General features: G+C 41.8%; 1 protein-coding gene across 5 annotated transcripts in view; it reads right to left on the bottom strand.

The window, feature by feature from the left end:
* Positions 1-11851: 11851 nt before the first annotated feature.
* Positions 11852-16553, bottom strand: part of ZMAT4 (zinc finger matrin-type 4) — a 354366-nt gene continuing 349664 nt past the window's right edge. For all 5 annotated transcript variants that reach the window (XM_036096263.2, XM_036096264.2, XM_078069585.1 and 2 more), the window contains one exon: positions 11852-16381. In XM_036096263.2, the coding sequence (XP_035952156.1) occupies positions 16366-16381 (16 nt within the window). In that variant the 3' untranslated portion in view covers positions 11852-16365. The remainder of the gene's footprint in view (positions 16382-16553) is intronic.

The raw sequence follows: 16553 nt of genomic DNA, 5'->3' as shown, positions 1-16553 counted from the left end.
TCCACAGTAGGGTTTTCTTGGAGAGGGCAAAGAGGATCAAATAATTTTTACCTAAACATGATGATTTCTTAATTTTATGTTAGGGAAAATTGATTTTTTTATATCAAAAATTAAAGAAATATACTTTTGAGTATTTGATTAGAAAAATTTAAACGTAACCATTACAAAATTTATTTAAACTACAAATAACTAGAAGAAAAGAAAGGAAACATGCACATATAACTCAGAGAACACAAAGGAAACACACGAAACACAAAATAAAATGCCCTCAAATTAAATGTTCTGGGACTGCCAAAATATATAGTGGTTTAATTCTTCTGGTAAAAGACAAAGACTCTCAGTAAAAATTAAAAAAAAAAAAAAAAGAACTAAACCCCATAGTAATACACTTTTTTAAAGAGACGCAACTAAAATAAAATGACACAGAAAACTAAAAAGCAGGGAGAATGGGTTGGGGTGGGGTGAGCAAAAATAATCAGATAAAATTAAAAGAAAGAAGAGTGGGACAATCTTAACAGTAGAAAATACAGTCTAACATATTAACTAAGAAAGGTTAGTTGATAATGTTAGCAATGTTAGAAATATAATATGATATCATATGATATAACACCATAATATAATATAATATCCGTGACACTTCTCTGCCAAATCATTTTGAAATGCTTTTCGAAGAATATAGTGTTAAGCACACTTACAAGTATTGTCTTATTGAATTCTTACAACTGTACCTTAAAATAGGTATCATTATACCTAAGTTATAGACGTAGAGATCAGGAATCCTGGTTTAGAGGACAAGATGGAGGTGAAGCTTTGGAAGTGCAAATGGAAACACACACACACACACACACACACACACACACACACACACACTAACCTGGGCAGAGCTGGGGTCATGCTTTGAATTTGGCCGAAAACAAAGGAACCTGCCGGAAGAAAGCCAGAAGCCCGCTTCCATTCCCTTGGCTATTAGGGAGGGTAAAACCTCATTTGAAATGGAATCCGGAAACCCTGCAGGGGGCGCTCTCGTGCAGGGGGCGCTCTCGTGCGGGCTGTATACGCAGCGGGGAGAAGGAAGGTAAGAGCGATTTTGACGAGGGAGGACATTTTTCACATGGGAATTTTATGTTCTGCTTTTATGAAAAAGAAGGAAGAGTCTTCTCCGCGCCAGCAACAGCGCAGTAACCATCACTTGCAGCCAATGAGAAACCGCCATAACCTCGAACTTTTGTTCTTCCCACGTGAACTTTTGTTCAAATCCATCCTCCCCCGTTTCCTCCTAAAACCCAATAAAAGTTGACCTTCCCTTTGTCTTTTTGGTCTTGCCTCTGGTTTGCCATAGTTTGCTTCTCTCAAATTGCAATTCCCCTGCTCTTTCTGAATTAATTCATTTTGCTTGTAAAGTAACTGGCTGTTTTATTTTTAAGGTTGACAGGAGCATTCCCTCTCTTCCTCCAGACTCCAGGGTGGGGAAGATAACAGAGATTCCCAGGCTGTGGGAGAGGCCCCGGGACCTAGGGCGTGGGTGGGAAGTGGGGGGCTCCACATGCCCACAGAGGAGAGCTTAGCCAGAGAAGGGGTGGTTGGAATGAACGCTGTTCTTACCTCCTATTCTCTCCCTCCTTGCAGGACAGGGTCTGCCTTTGCTCGTGAGAAAAATCCCCTGGGTTCTCAAATAGGCTGAGGACTGAAAGCTTTCAGGCTATATCCCAGTACCAGTTGCTGGGACCCTGCCCCAGATAGGGCAGTTTGAAATAGCTTTGCTCACTCTTTAAAAAGCTAAGAAATAGCTCAGGGCCTATTTTTGACTTGTTACAACTCAGCTACTGAAGCTTTTCTGCTTACAAACCATCAAATAATAAAGTACAGAGGAGCAAGCAGGACTACACACTGGAGCAAAAAAAAACATCATTTATGGTTACCACCAGAAGGTGCAGCCTTAGGCTTATACACTCCAGCCCAGTCATTGTCTTCGTTGGCTGGTTGGTTCAGTTGTGTTTGGACTTTCTAGTGAAGTGTTTTACAAACATTGTTAAGCTCAACAGGTGCAAAAAGTAAACAGAAGAATTGTTGAAAGCACCAATAGGAAGAGACGTTTGATTCAGATGGGGAAAAAAGTAAAGATGATGCATGAAAAAATTAAAAGTGGATTTTTAAAAATGAAAAATAGTGCATGTGCTTTTGCTTGTGGAAATGAGCCATTGATTGGGCTATTGCAAGGATTCTAACAAGACAGAACAAATCCGGCAACTGCAAAGCATACTGCACAACAGTAACAACCAGGAAAAGTTGTGAAAAAGTGAGTGACCACAGGCGGTATTCCTTTGGTCAGCTCAGATGGGTAGGAGTTGTTGGGGGGCTCAGTGGAAATGTGGGAAGTGCCACAGAAGCGTCGCCCACGTGAGCCATGGCAGCCCAGCGCTTTAAGGCAAATACGAACTGAACAGTTCACCTGTCACACTTGGGGATCATCAACACATTTACAGTGTGCTTCAAACTGCTGTATTCTAGAGAGAGGTGCCGACTATGATGTGTACATAAGCAAGGGAGAGAAGTCTCTGCTGATCTCAAATCTGTAAAGGGTGCCTTCTCTTTCCCTTCTGTTGGAGCGATACCCTGGGCTACAGGTTACACCTTCTTGTCATTGGTTAGGGATTACAAACATTTCAGAGCTTGGTATATTCTTCCAAGTTTCTCTTTGGGGCTTGGGTCCTAAGTTCTCAATCCTCAGGGGAGCATAAAGCATTTTCAGGGCCTGACTTGTCACAGAGGCTGAGGCCACGACCTGAGGGCTTCACTGCCCTTGCCCGAGCTCTGGTGTGGGAAGCATCCAGCACCGTAGCTCACAGAGTGAGCACACCACAGAAGTTCTAGCCCTAGAGCTGCCACTAGTCAGCTGGGACTTTGGACAAGTCATCTCTCCCGTCTTTGCCTCATTTTACTCAGCTCAAGAGTTCCAGCTGTAACCACTCCAAGAAGTCTACAGTTGGAAGGGAGCAGGAATGCCCCAAGGACCCGGTCCTCAAGAAGGTTGCTGCAGCCCGTGGGTGAGGACATGTCTGCCAACAAGCCTCCCTTCTCTCTGATTCATTTTTAAGAGACTCTGACCAAGTTCAGTGGGCACGTGGTAGTTATGGTCTTCTTAATTACTTCTCGCCATCTATCATCAGACGCATTGCACGTCTGATGGCCATCATGTTTCCAAGACCACAATTACTCCACCGAGTAATGGATGAAAATAACTGGTTTCCCGTCTTCAGCCTCTCGTAGAAGTCATTTCGCTTACTTTTAGAGGAGGATTAATGAGGTCTATCTAATTTTCTTTTGCCTAAGTTACTATATTTAACAGACTTTCCTCATTGGAACACCACATGGATGGTCTATAGCTTTCTGTAAATGTGTGAAGAACTAATTCATTGTTCCACCCCACAGAGTGATTTGATTTCATCTCGTTTCCCTAATTTGGGGGAAAGTTTTTCAAAAGGAAAAATGGTAGCTATTCCAAAACAATAGTTAAAGTTTTAAGATATTGACTGACTCATATCGATGCCTTAAATTGGCCTGGAATATTTCACAAATATTTCACTCTGGAGAAAATTAACATGACAAGTTATTTTTTGTGAACACATTGGTCTTTCATCAAATAGAAAGCACTTCATTTATGTATTTGAGAGCTTCACATTACTCTAGCCCAGTTCTGTTGCTCTCTCAGTACAATAAGCAGTTACACTTTCTGGGTATATAAATTCAAATATTAATTATGTGATTAGCAATTGCATTTCTAATTAGAACTTTAAGTTTGTCACCGTCAAACACAGCTTCCTACTTAACCTGTGAGAATATTTCTCTCTCTCTTTTTTTTAGACGTTATTTATTTATTTGTCAGAGAGACAGAGAGACTGAGAGAGAGAGAGAGAGCACAAGCAGGGGGAGTGACAGGCAGAGGGAGAAGCAGACTCCCCACTGATCAGGGAGCCCGATGCTGGACTCGATCCCAGGACCCTAGGATCATGACCTGAGCCGAAGGCAGACGCTTCATGGACTAAGCCACCCCAGCGTCCCTGTGAGAGTGTTTCTATACTATATTTTTAGCTTCTGAAATACATCAAAATAAGAACTACAATAGCACAGAATGCTACCCACAAAACAGGCCTATCTTCAGGTACTAATTTGAGAGTCAACAAAAGAGCCTAAGTTAGCACCTATAGGCAGCTGCTATCTACCCGTCCCTCTCCGCTGCTCTAATTCCTCAAGGTCATCCCTGCCAGGGCACTGTTTATCAGCAGCTCTGCCTCCATGGAGACAAACCTTGCAGCACCCGTGTCATCCCCGTGTCTTGGCCTCAGAGCACCTTAGCTAGCCGGCCAGTAATGGACTGGAAAAGAAATCTACCATCGACCCCACCACACACAGTGACAGGCAGAGACTCTCGAAGTCCTGGGGGGGGGGGCGGGGAGGATGTGGGGGGGGCAAAATTCTGCAGAAATAGGAAGAGAAATCTGAAATAAAGTTGGGGCACATCCAACCATTTGGTAGAATGTTGTGGATGTTTTGGGGAACTGGTTCCGCTCTGGGGGCTCCTGCTCTAGGCGCTGCTCACTTTGTCTCCTTGACGCTGCTCCTTGGTGTCTCCCATGAGGTTCTGGGCTTCTTTCTGTTTTCTGCCTGCCTGCTCTGCATCGCCTCCACACCTGTGTGCTCTCTCAGCACTCACCCCTGCTCGGCTCCTGCCCCCCGGCAGGTTGTAGCCTCCTAGTTCCTGCTTCCAGCACCGGATTCACACAACCTGGGTCCCCTCTTGGAGGCCCCCTCAAGCACCAGCTGAGCTGCCACGACCAACCCCAGATAGCACACGGGTTACCCAGCTCTTGAGGGGTTTTTATTGTTGTTTTTGTTTGTTTTGGGGTTTTTTTGTTTGTTTGTTTTTGTTTTTGTTTTTGTTTTTAACTCAGAGAGCTGGATCCTAGTCCCTCTCTTTCCAGCCTCTTTGGCAACTTTGGATCTGTGCCTTGGTCTTTCATCCATGTACAGACCGTACTCTATCACTGGGAAGGAACACTTTTCCAAATGACACCTGAGTTTTCCAAGGTCGTCTGGAAATTTCATAATGGCCTTTCAAGCATTTCTGTCTGTGGCAAGCACTTGTCATCTGGTCATTCTCCTCAGGCTCTGCCAGACTCAGCTGCTTCCTCGTCCCTGCTGAGACATGATGCTGAGGTCCCTGGGGCTTCACTTGGGAAGGCACCCGAGATGTGATGACTCCTCATGCCCAGGCAAGGCCACACTGCAGTAGGTTTCCACTGCAGACCAGCAACAGTTGGTGACCAGAGCCTCCCTCAGCTTCTCCTTTTCTAAAGGGCCTAGAGCTGACAAAGTATGGTCACTTGGGACAGAAAGTTAGGCTCAAGCAGAGTGAGCTATCCCTCTGCTTTGCAGAGAAGGTGGGTCTCCCTTCGATGGTGTCTTGACACATCCAGAGGATAGGAAGCAGCAAGGGCTGGTGTGAAGTGACCAGAAGAGGCACCTAGGGATCATCTCCTACTGGGCGGGCTTACATTGTATGGGCAAGAACAGTGAGGCTTCCAGAAGTCCTTTCCCAGAGTCTCAGAGTTGGCGGCAGAACTGGAACTGGAATTCTGGTGTCTGAGCCTTTTATAGACCTTGGGGGCGAGGGTACCTTAGAAGATGACCCATAGGCACCGTGCAAACTCTTGGCTTGTCCCCGTTTCAGGTGACACTGAGGAAGTTCAGTTTTCAACTTGTCCTTTTTGGACTAGTAACAAATAGCTAAAGAAATTTCTGAACACTCATACTTCTCCTCTTTCCTGAAGCCCTGATTTTGACTGAATTCTATTTTCCCGTCCTCCTTCTTCTCCTCCCCTGCTCCCCAACAATCTAGAACCTATAGTGACTCTGCCAAAGCCAGTCTTCCCTCCTGCCCGTGAAAGTAAGAACTAATATAGCGCCTTAATATTCCTAGGGAATATTATCATTTGATATGCCAATGTGAAAATGGGCAGTTTGCCAGTCTTGTCATTTTAGAAGCAAACTGGCTTAAGTAATCACCTAAAACATCCTCTTCCAAGGGACTTCTTCCCCCCAACATAGAAAACAGCACCTGTCATTTCCAACTCTGAGGCACAGAGAAAATATTTCCCCTACTAAGTAATATAAGGTATTTTTTGGAAGCTTTTGCAGGCCTTCCATTTAAATAACTCTTTTTTAAAAGATAAAAATTCAACGCACGCTCACACGGTTTCAGTGTTGTCAAATATTCAATTTAAACTCTTATTTACTTTCTCCTTCCTAACAACCATTATTACACAAGAGAGATTTTCCCCTGCAGAGAGCATTCATGCAACGTGGTGCTGGTGTTATTACCCAAGCGATTCTTGTCTCCTGTCTGCTGTGTTCCAAAGCTTTATCTCCATTGTTCCCTTTGTCCCTCCAGCGCCGAGTGGGCGTTCCCCACGACAGCAGACCTCGATTTTCCATCTCTCAATAGTCAGCCTGATTCAAATGGGATCAATTGGAGGGAGCCGGAGCCTGAAAACCACTCAGCAGCCCTGTGCCCAAGGGTGTGAGAGGTTCCTGCTGCCCTGCCCCGTTCTCACTGCGGCTTCCAAAGTGGCAAGTGCCCTGCCTCTTCTCTTCCTCATACAGGCTTTTGCGAGCATGCCTGAAACCAGGATAAAGAATGCTGCCTCCTTTCTTCTCAAAGGGCTCTCCCTTTATGTGTTGTTTCTTTCTGACTCAGGGGCCTGGGAGTAGTAACAGAATTTTCTGTTTGGGCTGCGACAGGCAGGCGGTAATGGGGATGACTCTTGGCAGTGATTGATGGCAGCTACACGTTTGAGCTTTTGATGACACGTCGGCTGCAGACCAGTCTAACTGTCACAGTGGCTGGGAGGAGACTTTTCCTTCTGCTGCCCTTGAGCTGCACATGGATTTGACCTTGAATTTAAGGCTCTTTCTTTCGTTGTTTTCATTGCTAACGTGTTTAACATATTGGTAATAGAATTAAGATAGCTCTCTTGAGGTAAACTGAAACCAGGGGCATCCCGGACAATTGCACAGTCAAGAAAATGAAGAATGAAGGAGTCAGAACCATCTCATGTGAGAAGGAAGCGGAGACTGCCCCAGGCCACCGTCCTGTCACTGCTAAGGGCACAGGGTAAAATACCGGAAATGCTCTGGACATCTCTGGGAGTTTATGGTAGTATCATATTCTGGGCAAAGGAATTGCAAACCCCGTTCAGTGATACAAGTAACATCAGTGCTACCTTCATGTGATCCGGTCATATGAATTTGTCTGCGTTGCTTTAATTTACGCTCCCGAAGACTAAAATAATCTTGAAGCGGGAGGCATTGCTTCATTATATGTACACCGGTAAAAATGCACAGTCACATTCTTTAGTATTCCATTGACTTCCCCATGTTATACAGCAACAAGGGCCATCTCGTCCATTCCCATCCCTCTGGTTCACCCAAAAAAGCTGGGCCTAGGGAGAGGAAAGCAGCTTGCTTTATGAAAGCCCACATTTTTCTCCTGGCAGAATATGGCTAAACCTCCAGCCTCCTAAACTCCAGCTCCCTTCTTGCTACCGCACGATAATGCCTCCTACTTCATAAAGTTTCAAATTAAATTCATGATTATTTCTATAAATGATTTAACTTCTTCAGATAATCGAACCAGTGGAATACTCTATACTATATGTATTCTATATATATTAAATGTCTACAGACCATATACAGGCATGCTCCTTTCTCCCCATCACTTGTCAGGACTATCAAGGTCCCATCCAGTGACCATGACAAGGCTAGCAGGAAGAGGGTTGTAAGCTAGGAATGGCTGGCGCAGAGAGCTAACCAGGAGAGCAGGACCCAACTCCTCAAGGGAGGAGTCAGCAGTAGGAGTCAGCAAGCCTGAAGGGGCTGGTGAAATAAACACGACTTCTAGGTAGGGACTGGGCTTCAGCCATGAGGAACAGAGGAGCTGGGTTCTGGACAGCGCAGTCAGTAGCTGGACACACGTTGAGGGCTGCACAGAGAGACACGACCTGGTGTTGCTTGAATGTCTAGTCTGAATCACTCAGGTCCACCAGGCCCCCAGGTAGAAGGCAACAGTATATTCCCAGACCTGGCTCACTGCCAGGCAGGGCTCTCATTGGCTCAGAGACAAGCTCAGGTGGGACTCCTAACCCTATCGTGCCCCTAACAGGACTCGGCAGAAGCAAGATGGCTCCAACCACACAGGAATTCATTCATCCATTTCCAGGGGTGAGTGTTTTGGCTATGCACCAATACCTGCCTGTTTCTCTAACACCCATGATACAGAGAACTTGAATCATAGGTCACATTTCTGAGTAAATGCATAGGGAGTTCTAATCAGTTAACAATGAAGACAAATTTAGGGTGCCAGAGGGTAGACATGTTTAGAGAGCTGGAAGATCTTTGAACTTCATGTCCATTATAGTAAGCTAACTTTTTGAAGTAGGGGGTTCATGCCTAGTAAGCTGATTTATGCAGTGGGTTAGGCTCAAACTCACAAAGTTTATGACTCAGCAATGTCTGTCTGACATTTATTACCACTCAACAGACTGGCAGTCATAAATCCAGCTTCATTTTTACAGTTAAATAGCTCCTATCATGAGACAAAGGAACAAAGGGAAATATTCCACAGCTGTGCTATTCATCCTGCATCTTATCAAAAAATAGAAGAGTATAAAAATGAATAGGTCATGTTGTAATAGTTTCATATTTATATGCATACATGCATGTATACTATGTACAAATACTATATAAAAACATGTGCTGAATTCTGCCTGATGCTGATGCTCCACCTATGGGAACACTGCGAGGAGCCGTATGTCTTATCCTTCTGTGTTAGAGCAAAGCCATCATGAGCTCTCCTCGCTAGCCGCAAGTGTGGGGTCCTTGTACTGAGTCAAAGCCCAACAGGTAGACAGAGTTCCAGCCTGGGGTGGAGGTGGAGGCAAGCAGAGGAAGTGAGACAGAGAAAGGTGTCCCTGGGGAGTTCACATTGACAGCTTCTGGAACACTCTGGGCTCTGCTCTTCCGGGAAGGTGTTCCCAATTGGAGTTATACCAGCAGCGCCCTCTCCCATGTAAAGTTCTATCTCATCACGTAATTTTTTTTTTTTTTTGGCTAGACAACATAATTTTTAATACTATACAAAGAATACATATAAATAAGTGTAGGGGTGCCTGGGTGGCTCAGTCAGTTAAGTGTCTGCCTTTGGCTCAGGTCGTGATCCCAGGGCTTCAGCTCCCTGCCCAGCACGGAGTTTGCTTCTCCTTCTCCCCCTGCCCCCCCCCACTTGTGCTCTCTCACTCAAATAAATAAAAAAAATCTTTAAAAAAGGAGAAAAAATTGGGGCGCCTGGGTGCCTCAGATGGTTAAGCGTCTGCCTTCGGCTCAGGTCATGATCTCAGGGTCCTAGGATTGAGTCCCGCATCGGGCTCCCTGCTCAGTGGGGAGCCTGCTTCTCCCTCTCCCTCTATTGTTCCCCCTGCTTGTGCTCTCTTGCTCTGTCAAATAAATAAATAAAATCTTTATAAATAAATAAATAAATAAATAATAAAAATAAAAGAAAAAATAAATGTGTATATATAAATATATATTTTTCATATATATTCTTTTTTTTTTAAATGTTTCAAGTTTTTATTTAAATTCTAGTTAGTTAACATATAGTGTAATATTAGTTTCAGGAGTAGAATTTAGTGATTCATCAGTTACATACAACACCCAGTGCTCATCACAACAAGCACCCTCCTTAATACCTATCACCTATTTAGCCCATTCCCTGCCCACTTCGCCTCCAGCAACCCCTCAGTTTGTTCTCCATAGTTAAGAGTCTGTTTCATGGTTTGCCTCCCTCTCCCCGCCCCTTTTTTGAAATGTGAATGAGCAAAATGAGAGATGGGCAAGATAGTTTTATAGGTGTCTTCCAGCTCTCACACTGAATGGGTCTATTTTACAATGAATAATTATTAGCTAGTTGGATGGTGGAAAAGAGGAGAGAAAACAACATGAAATTGTTATGTTGTTTAATTTTTGTAACTCTATAAGAAAAGTATCATTAGCCCCATTTTAAACATTGAGAAACTGAAGCTCAGAAAACTTACCTAACTTGCCCAAGATCATAGAGTAAAGAAATGGCAGAACCATATTCTAAATCCAGGTTTGTTTTAATTCTGATATCATTTCCCCTATAGCATACTCATTATCTGAAATTTTGTATTCTCTAAATAACTACTAATTTAATATATGCATATATGATCAACATAACACATATAACTCCTTAGCACTTGTTATAAACTGGATTACTAGTGTTTGCAAAAGAAAAGATAAATAGGTTTTGGTTTTGGTTTTTGCTCTCAGGGGTGCCTATCTCTACTCCCCCCCGCCAAAAAAGAACCTTTGGCTAAAGAAGATCGTTGCAAAAGAGAAATGATTTGTTTTCTTCAAATCCCAGCAATATGTCAGAGAATATCCAAAATTCACAAAAAGTAGGAACTGTACTGCCTTGCACTCAACATCTACAGAGAAAAGGTGCTATAGTAGAGGAGACACATGTAAAAAATGGATAAGGATTGAGTTAAATCCTCCCAGAGAGGCTTACCATTCATCTGGGAAGATGGGCAGTTTCTGAACCAGTGAGAGGGAAAGAAAACTCAAGTATCTGGTTCATTCACACTTCAAAACTCTCAAAGAGTAAATGGCTGATGCAATTCCCCAGGTGGAACACTCACCTTATTACACACCCCCACGGGTAGCTTGTAGAGGGTACTTATTAGCTTCATCACAATTAAACTCTCTACACCTAAAGGACACAGAGAAATGGTAGCTTATATAAAGGGGTAGGAGATGGGCTTCTAATTGGCCTTAAATTAAGTGGTAAAGAAGAGGATAATGAAGACAGAGGCTTTAAAAAAGATAACTAGTCAAAAGTAGAAACTTGCTGAAATGGCAAATATTCTCCTTATACTGACTATATTTTCCTGTTACTAATCACTTTTTAAAAATAGCAGCAAGTTCTAAGTGAGCAAAAGAGTGGTGGAGAAAAGCACAAGCCACTCCAAAGTTCTGAATATGTGCTCCTTATGGCCAATCAACATGACAGCCACAAAATCAATCTAATTAGTGACAAGAAGAATTAATTCAGAAGAAAGGAGGGAAAACTTGAACCACCTATTCTTACTCCGGAAGCCAACTGGACACGTAGAGGACAGAGATTATCTTTTCTCTTCAAGGTGTGCTCTCTGATGTTCTGACAGTTCTGTCTAGAATAAGAGCTCTGTAGATTGCCTTCCTTCCGTGATGACTGCCATTCATTCCATTTTTCTCACGCTCAACCGAGGAGATTATATTTTTATAAAATAGAGGAAGATCCCTACTACCTTGCTTATTATACATATGCAACATTAATAATTTCCTTGGAACTAATATTAGGGAGGCTAATCCCATCCTCCCATTCTGAGCTTCTTGGAGATGATTTACAGCCAGATTAGTGGACTGATAGGACATGGGGTTGACCCAACATGGCGACTCTTTGGACTCTCAGTAATAAAATGATTAACACTAATGTTGTTATGCACACTGATTAACCCTTACTCTTAGCTGTGAAGACAACTTCAAGAAATATAAAATATACAGTAAAACATTTGATTTCAAAGCAGAATACGTGGTCACTAAGTTGACCACCACAAGAAACCTTACCTTACCATCACTGGTAGTCTGACAGTCAGACTCTTAATCATTTGAAGAGTAACAATTCGAGTAGAAAATGTGCTAAGAAAATAGCAAGGATGCAAGACGCAATTCATTATTGTGCGTATCAATTTCACTTTTATTTCTTTAATTAAAAAAAGGAATAAATTTAGCAGCCAAATGTCCTACATTTGTACATTACTTAAACATTCTGAAGTTGAAACAGCCTCTGCAGAGCCTAGTGCCCACCTGTGCAATGAGGCAATTTGAGCTGGACTTCAAACAACCGCAGATGATGTCAACATTTGACCCATAATAATAGTTAGACCGTTCTTCAGAGACAATGTAACCTGTCAGTGATAGTTGGAGGTGGGGGGGACAGGTAAAATAGGATTTTTTTTTTTCCTTCACTCATATAATTTGAAGATTATAGAATGTGGTTTTTAAAGGTCAGAATGAATTGCTAATTCAGTTGAGACATTTGAAATTAGCAAATAAAACTGCTACTCAGAATAGTGGCTAAGGAGTAATTAATCATACAGGGGAAAAATGGCAACAAAGTAGAGCCGCAGTAAAGTTAGTTTTTAAATAGTTGCGGTAGACCCTGCAGATGATGTTACTAAGAAACAGAAATGGTGAGATATTAATTCCCTTCCTTTCTGTTTAGGCTGTACCCTTTCAAAAAGACAGTGTTCAGAGTTTTTCTAGGAAGATACAAATCAAAGCAGATATCCATCCGAACAACCTCTCTTTAGGTATTCAGAAACATGTGGACTAGTTATGACTCTTCCCTCTATGTTTTACTCAACATGTTATCATAAGCATAATCTTAAACCCACTCTAATTAATTTTTACATATAAGTCACTGATAATTGTTGCATTTTAACTATCATAATACAAAATTACTTAATACACTCTTTAAAACCAGTGTTGACCGCCCCCACCCCCAACCTTGGAGAAGGCCTGCTTTAAAATCTGCTTAAGAAAATATTTTGGTTTTGGCTTCTAGGTGCTTTTTGTTTCCTTAGGTGCTACATTTGCCACACTTGAGTTTGAGTCCATGCTGGGGCTCTCAGAGTTTCCTTTTACATCAAGATATTTGTATATTAAATTTAAAGACAAATTTACCAACATGAATATTACAATGAAATATATAATTTGACATGCATATCTTAAACTAGAAAGCCAACTAAGGCAGCATTTATATAGAGATTTGTATTTTTAAGCACTTGACGTTTATTAATTAGCTAATCCACACCACAAACCTATGAGGTAGTTTAGCATGACTTTAGTATGAATAAACTAGGTAAGAAGCCAAAAAAAGAAAAAACAATCTGTCCCCATAGTAATATGTTGATCAAACCCTTCTCATTCTGGTCACAAAAGAACAACAAGCTGGTCAAACAATCAATGAATATTTAGCTTGGATGGAATGTAGAGAGGGTGGTTATTTCTGACAGTATAGAAAGTTTGTTATTGGAGTTTGAATATGCTGTGCTCACAGTGACTTGTCAGTAACAGCTCACTCAAAGATCAGCTTTGGAAGAGGTGTGGCCACAGCCCCTCCCCCCCACCCCAGGCTCAAGTTTGCCTCTGGGAGTATTAGCATTTTTCATCTGTCTCATATTCTTCTTCTCTTGGTCTGAATAGTCTAATTAACTCAATTCAGTAGAAAGGTATAAAGACTCTTGCAGTTCCTATTTACATTATATGTCATCTAAGAGGCAAATGAAAAACAAATCCTATATTGGTCTTTGTGGTCAAGCAATTGCAGATTAGAGTTTTATTACTATTTTTATCAGCAAAAGAGATCACCGTGGTCCTCTCTACTTAGCAGATTGTTTTATGATGGTATTTGTTAGTGCACTGGGCTGCGGAGTTGATATATGATGAAAACTCATTAATTTGGGTTTCACTCCCATGGCATTCGTGGCCACTGGTGCCGGTGCTGGCCAGAAGCTTACCTCTTACTTGAAGAAGAAAAACTCTTTGAAAAGTTAAGCGAGTTGCATGACCAGGTCTGTAGGAGTATTTTGTCTGTATACGAAGACAGAGATGATTTCAACCACTTAGCAAGTATCCTTTTAAATACAAAGAAAAAAAATATTCTAATATAAGGATGCCATTAGGCTTCTGCTTATGTTAATTTTGTGTCATTTTTCCCTCATTGGAGCAAAACTTCAAACGTCAGTAGTTGGTTACTTTAGTTGCCATGACTCCAAGTACTCTGGAACAGTGAAAATACTTTATGTATTGATAATTTGGACAGTTTCTTTCAAATAGATAGGGTTCCCTTCTAGGTCCCTTGAACTGAGGTTTTATGGGAAATCCCAGGACTTGTTCTTATCTCTCTGGGAGTCTCTGCTGTCATCAGGTGGCCCTACCTGAGCAGCTCCACCACAGCCAGGTCCCATGGGTCTGTTCCTCTATGCCAGAATTAATTTGGCTATTTGAAAATACTTACCTTACATCTCACTTCCATCGGTTCCATAATGAATTGGAACATAAGACATGATCTAATTAAACAAATATAACCATACTAATACTACTATTGCTACTACTAATAAATAAGAACAGAACAAACAGCTCGCTTTCTGAGCAAAGGTGTCTCCATCTAAGACTTCCCCAAATATAAATAACATTCATTGGCTCTTCTTGTTTAAGACTTAATATGTCAACTCCGTGGTACATTGGAACAATCATTTCCCTTATTTATGCAAAAATAAAAAAAGAAATTTGAAAACAAACAAGCAAAATCTCTGGCAGGATATTCACTTTCACTTGGCAGGTTGCCAAGGAGCAACGGTATTTAGATGAGGAATTCTGAAATGATCTGATTATTATACCTGGAAGCTTATCTGTAAAGGGTTTGGCATAGCCTCTCTGTAAAGCAAGAGATCTATGTTCACAGGCTCAACTATATCAGGTTATTAAAAAACAAAACAAAACAAAACACTTGAGAGTATGAGCTCACTCACTACACACAAACAGAAACAAAGTTTTTTTTTGTTTGTGTTTGTTTTTGTTTTTTGGGTTTTTTTCATTTGTTTTTATACTTGGACAGTGCGTATTTTACAGCGGAATTGACAAATAAAGCATTATTTCACACATGGGAAGAAAAGTCATCGTTGCAGGTTTGTAGCTCTGTTGTGTGCTTTCCAAAACAGCAAGACAGATTGCTTGCCATCAAACCCCCCTTCCTTCCCACGGGACAGAACGTGGCTGGTGCAGCCGCGTCTCTCTGTCGGCGCAGAAGCCAGCAGCCCTGGTCCCTCCTGAGTAGGCCCCCTCAAGAGAGTGGTGCCAAATTCCAAACACCTTCATAACAACACTGTGCATTTCTAAGTCATTTCATTTATTGCTCACTGAGTTGTAACCACCTCAGCTCTCTGTGGAAAAACAAGGGATGTCCAGAAAATCCTGACACCAGGAGATCAATTGCCTGTGGTCACAATGTACAAAGGGCGACAGCAGGCAGAGCACTGAGAAACAGTGTGGAGAGGAGGTAAATGTCTGGCTCTGCACACACCAGATCCAGTCACCGCGAAGACTTGAACCCAGAGAAAGCTTTAGAAGTTACACTCAGAGGCATTCCCCATCAGAGAGGAACAGTTTTCCAGTCTGTCATACTGGCCAGTGGTGTTCTTTCCAAAGTGACTGAAACTTGGCTCAGCAAAAGGACTTCAGTGAGGAACAGGGGAATAGAGAGGACTCTCCATACCCAAGGCTGTCATTTCTTCAGAACTTACTCAGTTCTTCTCAAATCCTCAGCACCCCACATCAAAGCCCACAGTTCAGGCCAAATTCATAAGAAATATTCTTTTATTTCCCTCTCATTCGGGGGTTTGCAATTCTTCTCTTGGATGCCTTTGGGAAAACATTTCATCAAGGTCAACTACTGTGAAGACATTTTTGCCTAAGAGGATCATCATGCAGGCAAACTAATTCTTTTCCTAAGCTATTATTTTGGCAGCTTGCAAAGAGGACTTGGCTTAACCTTGAGAAACTGTTCTTTGAGTGATCAGAAAAAAAGGATGGGCTTCTTCCTTTATTCACCCTCTTTATTCTTGTCGTTCAGATGGCAAACTCGCTCACAATTTTGAAGGTGAAATGAAGGAGTAGTATTTGTATCCATTATATATCTTCTACTGGTAGTGACTCGTTCTGGTTCTGTGCATGTTGCCACCAATCATGTTCAGCATGATGAAAAAATAATGTGTATTTCTTGATAAAGGTGCTTTACATCTCAATCATCAAGGATTTAATGGAATAATTATATGTTGAAGAAATCTAGGATAAATTGAAAATTTAGATCTTCCCACTGTCTTTAAGTCTGAATGATGTTCTCACTGTTTGCTGTAGGATTATAATTTAGAATATGTGCTAAATAGATCATCAGGAAAGAATTAAAAAAATCCATCCAAATATCATAACTTACCACAAAATTAAAAGAAAGAAAGAAAGCAAGAAAGCTCATTCACTCTCCAAAACTAAGATTAGTCATATGTTAATCTGTGAATCCTCATAAGAAATGTTCATTGTTCAAGGAAGAATCCTCCTCTGGTGGTTGATAAGCAATTCTCCACGGAGAGAAATCCTGACATTTTTTTTCTCATCTCTTGATTGATGTTTTCACTACTTATTCTTCAGGCTATAAGACAGAAGGGAACACAGTCTTACCTTTTTTCATAATTACATATTCCAACCCTCCTCTCTCCTTCCTTCCCCCTCTCTCTCTTTCAGTCTCCCCCCACATCACTTTAGTCATCAAATTAAAGTAAAGCCAGGGGCGCCTGGGTGGCTCAGTCATTAAGCGTCTGCCT

Source organism: Halichoerus grypus, chromosome 3, assembly GCF_964656455.1.
Source record: "Halichoerus grypus chromosome 3, mHalGry1.hap1.1, whole genome shotgun sequence".
Classification (NCBI taxonomy): domain Eukaryota; kingdom Metazoa; phylum Chordata; class Mammalia; order Carnivora; family Phocidae; genus Halichoerus; species Halichoerus grypus.
This window is presented reverse-complemented; position numbering and strand designations above follow the sequence as displayed.